Genomic DNA, 9602 nt, shown 5'->3' with positions numbered 1-9602 from the left:
TTTCATAGCCAAAAAACCTATAGACAAATTAATAGAAAAAACATATTTTCTTTTTTTTCATACTTGGAATTGAACTCATGACCCCATGCTTGCCAGCCAGGCACCGTGCTGCTGAGCTATACCCTCAGCTTCCCAAACACATTTTCTACTTCTAGTATAACTGCACAAAATCAATTGAACCAACTCTCTTGCAAGTAATAGCCATCAACTGGGCAACATATAATAACTGACCACCTGTCACACTTACTAGCATTCACTAATTAATGAACAAAAGCAGGTGGATCTCAGATGGGAGGTGACACTTGGAAGAAGTGTGTTTTGTATGATTTTAAAAATGACTTTCACTTTGAGAGCAGGATATGGCTGCAACCATTCAAAATGATTAAAGACAAAAATAGATCTTCATAGTCCTGTTGGTCAAAAGAAGGATAACAGCAGGATAACAGCAAAGGCTGCAAAGTTTGGGGGAAATTGCAAAAATAGAGAGCTACCCTGTGGTACCTCAAATCTTAGGCATAACTCTAAGTTTCTGGTTGATGCCTAAATAGGCATTGATGGGGCAGGTGCCAAGATTGTTCACTTACTTAACCCTAAAATAACTAACCTGAAATTTCTGAATATTCTGAGTAGAGTCAAATGAACTTTTTACTGAAAAGCAAGTATTCTATGCTCCTTCATGTTTCTGTTATGGAAAGGTAAGAGAATCAGTCTCTACAGTGTAGGAGGATACAATCCAAAATTCCTAACATATAAGTAAACAGGCAAGTGTAACTTATCCTCAGGTAAAAATAAATCAGTAGAACTAAACCCACAATAATAGCTCACATGTTGGAATTAGCAGACAATGATTTTAAAAGCAGATTTTTTTCTGTGACCAAAACAAGAATGAATAAAAAATATTACTGTGTTAGTTACTTTTCTCTTGTTGCTGAGAAAATACCTGACACCCAAAATCCAGGAAGGAGAGGTTTATTTAGCTCATTGTTGGCAGATGTTTCAGTCCATACTCAGCTGGCTCCAAGGCAGGGTGGCATGGCAGAGGGGCAACCTTTCATGGCAGGGGAAGACAACAAAAGCAGTAAGAGCACAAAAAGAGAGACTGAGCCTCTTTTCTTCCCTTATATTGTAAGCAAGTACCCTAGAGCAGATAGCTCTCACACCATATCCATGCCCTCCTCTTGCACAGGCTGAGGATATTTGCAAAGTATGGGTCCTGGCCCCCTGCTGAGTCAGTTATGCTTCTAAAGTTCTCAAGTTGACACAATGAATCAACCACTAAAACATCATAGGGTGTAAATAGCCACCATAGTTCATGTGCTCTACCCTCCAGGATGTAGAACTGCTGAGTCACTTAGTTAAGCTTCTAAACTTCTCAAGTTGACACAATGTATCAACTATTGCAATTACATATATAGGGAATCAAATGAAAGTTCTAGAACTGAATAAAACAATGTCCAAAATAAAAGTTTAACTGAATATGCTCCCCTAAAATCACTGCACTTTTAGACAGATCAAGAGAAAGTGTACCCTAAGGAGTGAAAGCATAGTTAGATTTCATGGTGCATGCCTCTAATCCCAGCTACTCAGGAAACTAAGTTAAGAGGATCCCAAGTTCAAAGCTAGGCTGTGCAACTCAGCAAGATCCCATCTCAAAATAAAAATGAAAAGGACTAGGGGTTTAGCTCAGTGCTCCCTGGACCCATTCTCCAGTACAGAAAAGAAAAAGTGAAAGAAGTAGATTCTTGTTGAAGGAAAACTAGTAGTCAAGGCTCTGTGGCAAAGAATAAGTTAAACTTACCTGAATTCAATTTGATTGCCACCGATACATTTGTAGTTTGTGATATATTTGCCTTTTCCTGATAATGTTTCTTCTCCAGTGCAAAATGAATCAAGACCCATCTGACTGCCTGCTAGATGAACCTGTTCTGCAGACCAACGATGTGAGCTCTATAAGGGCCAGTTATAACTGAAAACAATATTGCTGAGATCCTGCAAAAACAAGTGAACAGAACCTTCACACTGACCATAGTAAACATGTCTACCCTCCCTCCCTTCAATACTGAACGTTCTGTCAGCACCAGAGTCTCTAGAACATGAGAGGGCAAAACACACCTGTGTCACAGATCTGACGTGGGCTGGGTGTTTCCTTCTGAGCCAAGTCTTGGAACCCAAGGACCTGACACTTCAGATCCAATCCCCAACCCTGATCCAAGCCCACTCAGAAATGTTCACTGTAAGCTTTGCTTCATGATACCAGAACAATAATGGCTCAGGCTGAAAATTGAGAATCGACCGGTGCTGGTGTAAGCATTTAGTAATTCATTTAATCCCCAGACAACTCAAAAACCTACACTGATAATCATTCTCGTTTGTCAGATGACCACAATGAGACAGAAAGAGGGCAACTGTGTTGTCCATACCCATATAACTCTTGGTGGTATATGGGAGAGTTACATTTGCTAAAATAATTAGTAAGGGGCCTCTCTTAACCACTTTGTTTTGCTACTGAGGAAAAGTTTCTGCAATTCAAAGTGTGTGCTTGGCTGACTTGCTTCACAGCTCAGCTTCACGGTTTTCTCTTTAAAACAAAACAAACAAATAAACAAAAACCTGCCAGCAAAAACAATCATGAGGTTAAAACAAATTGAGTCAGCATTAGTCAGAAACAAAAGGGAAATGAAAACGGAATATGACTGAATCAGTTCAAACACTGATGAGGTAGGCATAGGCAGATTTGTTACTTGGAGCTCATGAACTTTGAGAAAGGTCTGGTCTGCTAAAGTGCTAGGACAAAACTCTGAATATCACAAGGGATTGACTTAAAGATAAGACAAGAGATGGTAGAATTGGAAGAGACCTAGTCTCATAAGAATGAAACACAAGAAGTGATACTGAGAGGTGAACACGATCAGGAAGGAAAAAAATGCCTAGAAAAAGAATGACATGAAGACAGAGCTATCAAATCCTGTGTGTTTCTAACCCATTTCCCAATAAATGGCTCAGAGCCCATTCCAAGGAAACACTAGTAGATGAAATGTATTAATGATTTTCTGTAAGTATAAGGCTCTCATATAATTTAATGCTGAATGTTCTGTACCAAAGAATATTCTGGTCCTATTTTACATAAATAGAAAATGAAGCAGAGATTTATTTTTAAAATTCTGGAAAATGCAAACTCTTCTACATGAACACAAAGCCATTCCCTGGTCCTGGTGAACAGCCGGGGTCAGGGTGGAAGAAAAGGCTCACCAAATACAAGGAAATGTGCTAGCGTGGTGGATGTGCTCACTATTGTGTTTATGACAATAGTTTCACCAGTGTATGCATACACATCAAAAATTCTTTAATTGTACATTTTAAACTTGTTTACTTATAAATTATCACTAGACCTCACTAATGGTACTAATGAGAGAGTAAAACAAAGAAAATGAGGTAGAGAGGTTTTCTTTAAAAAACCGTTTCAAAAGCACTCCATTCCAGTGAAGGAGAGTTAAGATCTGATCTAACTTGAAGGGTGTGCTGTCTCATTATACCCACACAATCTGGAACACATTAACTCATGGATTTCCTGGTCAGTGTGGGTATAGTCTAGATTCAGTATTCATCTGTCACCATCTCTAATATACATATAGGAGAGAAATTCATTCCATTTGACAGAACATCCAAAACAAGACAAGACAGAAGATGAAAATCATCAGAGTTACATGAAGATGAGCTACCTACACGGAGGTAGCTGTGCTCAAGTCTGTCTTGCTCCAAAGTATTGGTCTGCAATCAGACAAAAGAGGTGTCATGACTGTTCTTTGCTAGAGGCTAGGAATGTGAGAGTAATGTCACCAGTTTTACAGTAAGGATGACACTGTGCTCCTATTCCTGGCTAATAAGTGGGAGACCTACACGCATTGTCAGAGGCTCTCAGTTCCTCACTTTGTAGGAGCAGAGAGGAATTTGAAAATAACTTTTCCATGTTCCAAAACTGGAGTACTCAGTACTACTTCTAAGCTGTGCCTTCAGTAGTGAAGAAAACTACACAGTATTACAGCCCCGAGATAGCTCATATTCAGGTTCCAGGTTCCACCAACATTCTGAATAGGTGAGTATAGCAAAGAGCTACCCCAGCTATAGACTGAGCATTTACACTAAATTCTAGATGTCAGAACATCCTACTTCCCCAGGTATACTCCTGGATGTCTGGGCCATTGACAGTTCTCATCTTAAGGGAAAAAAAGCAAGTGAGAGCACAGCAATCCTGGGTGCAGGATTGGTACAGCCTAGCAACATGCACCCCTACAAAGTATCCATGACATTTCCTGCACACCACACATTTCTGTTGGTGCAGAAGTGCAAGATTCAGGGGAAGCTGTCCAGATGCCTAAGGAAAAAAGCCCATATCCTGTTCAGAGACTTACCTACCCTCTCTCTTCCTTTTACAGTATCTCAAAATTCACTGAAATCTGAGCAACCAGGAAACACTTGCCAGAGTTGATCTTTGTTACCAGAATGAGCAGCAAAACAGTGGCCACCAGTAAATATGAGTAATATGGGGCCAAAGCAGTTATAGGCCTTGAGACTCCCTGATTTCAACTCCCCACACACAGCTGCATTTACTCTGTCATGCGTAGGGCAATGATGTCTTCTGCAATGGGACTGTGGTGCAGCTGCGAAGAAGCTGTAATATTATTCCCAGGACAAGTCAATAGGCTTGGGGGTTATTCAGATGTGAAAAATTGACACAAAGTAGGAACTTCCTTGAGATTCTTGCAGTGAACTTTGTGTCTAAGGGGTTACAAAGGTAGAGAGAGATTCTCAGCACTGGGCTGGAATGGTCCCAGCAGGTTCTGCAGCTTTCCAAACTGCTTCGTTTCTACTTTTCCTCTCATCTCCCTTCTGATTCCCAGAGATCTTTCATCAAGTTGTTATTTTCTAGGTGTCAATTCCAGGTCCTATAGGGCTTTATTTTGTTGCCAGTCCTTCCTTTATTTTTAATCTCTCCTGAAACTTTTTTAACAAATGAGTTGTGATAATGTGCTTACCTTCTTCCCTGGACAAAATGATTATGTTAATGTTCAGACCCTGTCTTTTACCTTCTTTCCCCGTTACTCTATGCATGTATTCAGCTTTGTAATTTCTACATTGTCATTGCCTTAGCCCTTGTATTAGGCCCTATAACTAGAATTCCTACAGAAAATGCTTATTTCTATGGATAACTGGGTTTGGATGCTTATTTCAATGCTTTTGCCATTGTTTATATTTTATGTACAAAATTTATGTTTCATTAGTTTTTTCTTTTTTTTATTTTAAGACTTTTATTTCTGCAAAGCCAATCAAGAAGTGTTGGAGAAAAAAGTGTAAAAGTTATCCTTGCATATTTGGGAACACCAAGCATTTTAGTTTGAGAAAACAAGGGCTTAGAACAGTTGAATCAAAAGCAGTACCCAGCTACTTACATTTAAAGCAATGTGATATTCCTTCTGAAGCAACGTTCCTTCTTCCCTAATAACTAAAATATGATACAGAATGCAAGAGCTCACTTGAATATGCTAGAATCGTAGGGTCAAGAATGCCATAAGCCACCCCACTTAACATTTCCCACTATACAACGCTGTTTTGGCGCTTGAGAAATCAAGCATTCGTGTAGCATTACATTCAACAAAAATAGCTCTCATACTTTGGGTTTAAGATCCTTGTCCCTCCAGTTCTGAAGTTGTGACATCCGACTCTTCATCATCGTAAATATTTTCAGTCATTTGCCATATCTGCATGATGTTATCCTCAGACACTGAGCAGGTAACCCAAGGCTCATTGGGGTTCCAACTGAAGTCTGAAATCTTGGCAAAGTGTCCTCTGTGAATAAACAGTTCTGGAGGCCCATCTTCTGGGTCCTCAGCTGACTGTTCTCTAATTTTGCTCAAATCCCACACATTGAGGTGACGATTGGTACCACTTGAAGCCAGAATAGTTTCACGATGTGGAGACCAGTGGACCTGGAAAATCTCATCCTTATGAGATTTGAAGGTATAAAGTTTTAATTTTAAGTTATGCAGGTCCCACAAAGCTACCATCGTATCTGCAGAGCCTGTTGCTAGAATGAATTCGCTGTAGGGATTGAAGGGGAGGAAGTTGGCCTTGGTAGTATGTGCATCCACCACGTGGCTGGGCTTTGAGGTGGTGTTGGACCTGGTGTCCCATATTATGAATTTCTGATCATCAGAGACCGATCCAAACAAGGACTCATGCAGCAGATGGCAGGCCACATCCCCTACAACGGCTGAGTGGCCAGTAAAGATTGCTTTAGCATCAAGAGTTTTGCCTTCCTTTGGTCCTGCATTTATATCCCACAGACAGACAGTATGGTCATCGGATGCACTTAGGAGATGTCCACTCAAGTTAGAACTCCAGGAAAGATCATAGCCTTCCTTTTGGTGACCTCTCAACCTAAGATCAGGATTACATTCTCCACTTGGGTCTGGTTTAGCAGGATGTTTTGTGTAGTCAAAAACCAACGCATCAGAAGATGGTGTTTTCGTAGCAGTGATGTGAGGAGTTTGTGGCATGTAACGAGCACGATTCACTTCTTCGTGATTAATTTTAATTTCACATTCAGTTTTTCCTTTTACAGAACCAAAGTCACCAAATTCACCCTTGTCACTGTCACAGTGGGAAGCGTCGAACTGCACATCATCATTGGGAATATGGACTCGAGCAACCACCAGATGATTCTGCTCATCAGATGTGTGAGTCCCCAGCACCAGCCAATGAAGGGCATAATCTTTTCCTTCTGGTTTAGTCACTTCAGGAAGCCACTGAACAGATGGGTCATAACCGGGTCATACAGAAATGGTATTTCTTCTTCCAGATTTTATATTCTTCATTGATGACTCGCTCTTTTTTATTTAAAAAAAATAAAAGATGCAAAACATTAACAGACAGACATCCATTTACAAAATAGCATAAGAACAATACAAACAAAACAGAGTTACAGACAAAGTTGTAGGAAATTAACCATGCTTGTTGTATTACTTATTGATATCTTCAAAGTGGTTTTTCAGGAAAGGAAATAGAGACATACAAGATTGATCAAACAAGTAATCATTAACTGTTCCTTTCTGTAGAGCAATAGAAGACAGTAGTACAACTATGTTGCTCTTCCACAGTATCTTCAAACATCTCTTTACTCTCCATCTTGCGTCGTGTCGTTTGCCCCTCCTTGCGCCTCGAACTCCTCTCGCTAGCCAAGAGCAGCCTGAGCTGGGATTCCTGCCTTTCCTAGGCATGTCACACACCCCTGGCTCTGGAAGCCTGCAGTCGCTCTTGCTGCCTGGGTGCCTCCGGACACCAGCTGTAACTTGATTTTTTTTTTCCCCATTTCCTTACCCTCCCATCAACCTCTCTTTCCGTCCTTAATTACAAAAGCTTTGTTTCAATTCTTTCCTTTTGTTCCTCATTTTTTCTTCCTTCCCCCCTCACCCAAGCCTAGTTCCCTTTCCCATTTGAACATTTTCTTACTATTTCAGAATCTGTACTATATATTTTTGTCTTTATTAACATTTTTGGTCCCTCACACCAGAGAAACTTTTGGGCATTTACACATGTACATCCAATTTATTTCACTTAAGAAAATGGCCTTAAGGTGAATCCATTTAGTGAGAAATGTCTCAAGCTTATTCTTTATGGTAGAGTAGTAGCCCATTGTATGAAAACCACATTCTCCTTATCCATTCATCAGCTGATGGGCATTTGAGAAGTTTCCAAGATTTAGCTATTACAAATTGTATCCCTATAAACATGGATGGGCATATATTGCTGTAGTATGATGTTTTTAATTCTTTTGGAAAGACACCAAGAAGAGGAATAGCTAGATCAAATGGAACCTCTATTCTTAGTTTTTTAAGGAATCTCCATGATTATTTCCACAGTGGTTGCACCAATCTATATTCCCACCAACAGTGGAGAATTTTTCCTTTTTCCCCACAGCCACACCAGCATTTGTTATTGGTTGATTTCTTCGTGATATCTATTCTTTCTGTAATGAGATAGAATCTCAGTGTTGTTTTAATTCACATTTCTTAAATGACCAATGATGTTGAACATTTTTTTCATATATTTATTTGCTGTTTGTACTTCTTCATCAGAGAAGTGTCTATTTCAGATGGTCATTTCTGGATTATGTCTTTAAATATGGAGGGTCTGATTTTTTTTTAGTTCTTAATATATTCCAGATAGTAGTTCTTTATCTGAAGAACACTTGGCAAATTATTTTCTGACATTTTGGGTTGTTATTTTACTCTGTTGCTGGTTTCCTTTGCTATGCAAAAGCTTTTTAATAAGATGAGATTCAAGTTGTTGCTTCTTTGTGATAGTTCTTGTGTGATATGGTTTCTTTTCATAAAGAATTTATCTACATCAATATCTTCAAGAGTTCTACCTATTTGTCTCTCCACCATTGCAGAAGTGATGCTGAGCCCCACTGAACCTTTGGAATTTTGATTAGCTGTTTGAGAGGGGAGAAAATCCTCACCCCACACCCTCACCATCATGGAGGGTCGCTGAGCCCCAGTCAACTTCAGGAGGGGAAAACTCCACCCTAATCTCCTGCCATCGCTGGAGCAAGGGTGAGCTTTGGGAGCCTCAGTCTAGAGGAACCCTGGTGCCTGGCCCATACCCCTACACTGCAGGTTGGACAGTCAGTGCAGGAAGCACCTGGGACAGTACAGCCATTTTATCCAGAGAAACCCAGTGTAAATCCTAACAAGGGGAAACCCTTAGTATACAAACTCATAATTTATGATCAGTTCTGTTATGTAACTATAGACATTGCTTCTATGGTGTAAAGTACAAAATCAATACTTACTACAGTTGCTTAGTTTCAAAATTGTTCTTATTGCTAACTGTACTATTGTGGCTAGGATATAACTACAATAGTACATATCTGCTGTAATCAGTTGTTCTCCCTTGTGTAACAATATTAGGAAGCTCTGGGGTAATAACTTCACCACAACCCTACTGAACCAAACAGAAACTGACTGTGGACTGAACCAAAAAGAAACCAACATCCCACTCTCAATTAATTAGGAAGGTGGGATCTTGGGACAGAGACAAAGCAAGAATCTTTTACAGAGAAGATATCCCCAAAACACAGACTATTCATGAAGAGGCCTTGATACTGATAGCGCAAAGAGATTCCATTTTCTTTTTTAACTCCATATTAAGACAAGACACTTAAGTTCACTTAAGCTGTAGTTGACCCCATTCTTCATCCCCTCCCCTGGGTGAGTTATCAACCCACTTAAAGGAGAGAAGAGTCATAAAATGGGAAGAGAAAAAACAGGACAAATTGGTAAGTAGGCTAAAAATTAAACTGCAATGGTCATCTAGAATCTGGCTGTCTAACAGCTTCTGAGAGAATAAACTTTGTGATAATTGTGTGACATTCTTGTAAGATTACCAAAAATGAAGTAATGGTTACTATGGAAACATAAAATGTACTTAAACTGAAGGTAAAACCCAAATTGATGTGGACATTTTCTATGGCTCCTGGTTAGAGGCTGTCTGTCAGCCAGCTCAATAAAGCTTTGCTCATTTCTACTCTTTTGATCTCTTAT

The 9602-nt window shown here is 39.7% G+C and overlaps 1 protein-coding gene across 1 annotated transcript; it reads right to left on the bottom strand.

The window, feature by feature from the left end:
- Window positions 1–5556: 5556 nt before the first annotated feature.
- On the bottom strand, window positions 5557–7182 carry LOC102007158 (histone-binding protein RBBP7-like). Its single transcript, XM_013508855.1, is given in 4 exon segments — window positions 5557–6811; window positions 6814–6843; window positions 6846–6884; window positions 7137–7182. Coding segments are annotated over 4 exon segments (1251 nt in total). The 3' UTR covers window positions 5557–5675.
- Between the last annotated feature and the right edge of the window lie 2420 nt (window positions 7183–9602).

Source organism: Chinchilla lanigera, unplaced genomic scaffold, assembly GCF_000276665.1.
Source record: "Chinchilla lanigera isolate Chin_1 unplaced genomic scaffold, ChiLan1.0 scaffold00157, whole genome shotgun sequence".
Lineage (NCBI taxonomy): Eukaryota > Metazoa > Chordata > Mammalia > Rodentia > Chinchillidae > Chinchilla > Chinchilla lanigera.
The sequence above is the reverse complement of the archived record's forward strand: the minus strand, read 5'-3'. Positions and strand labels throughout refer to the sequence as shown.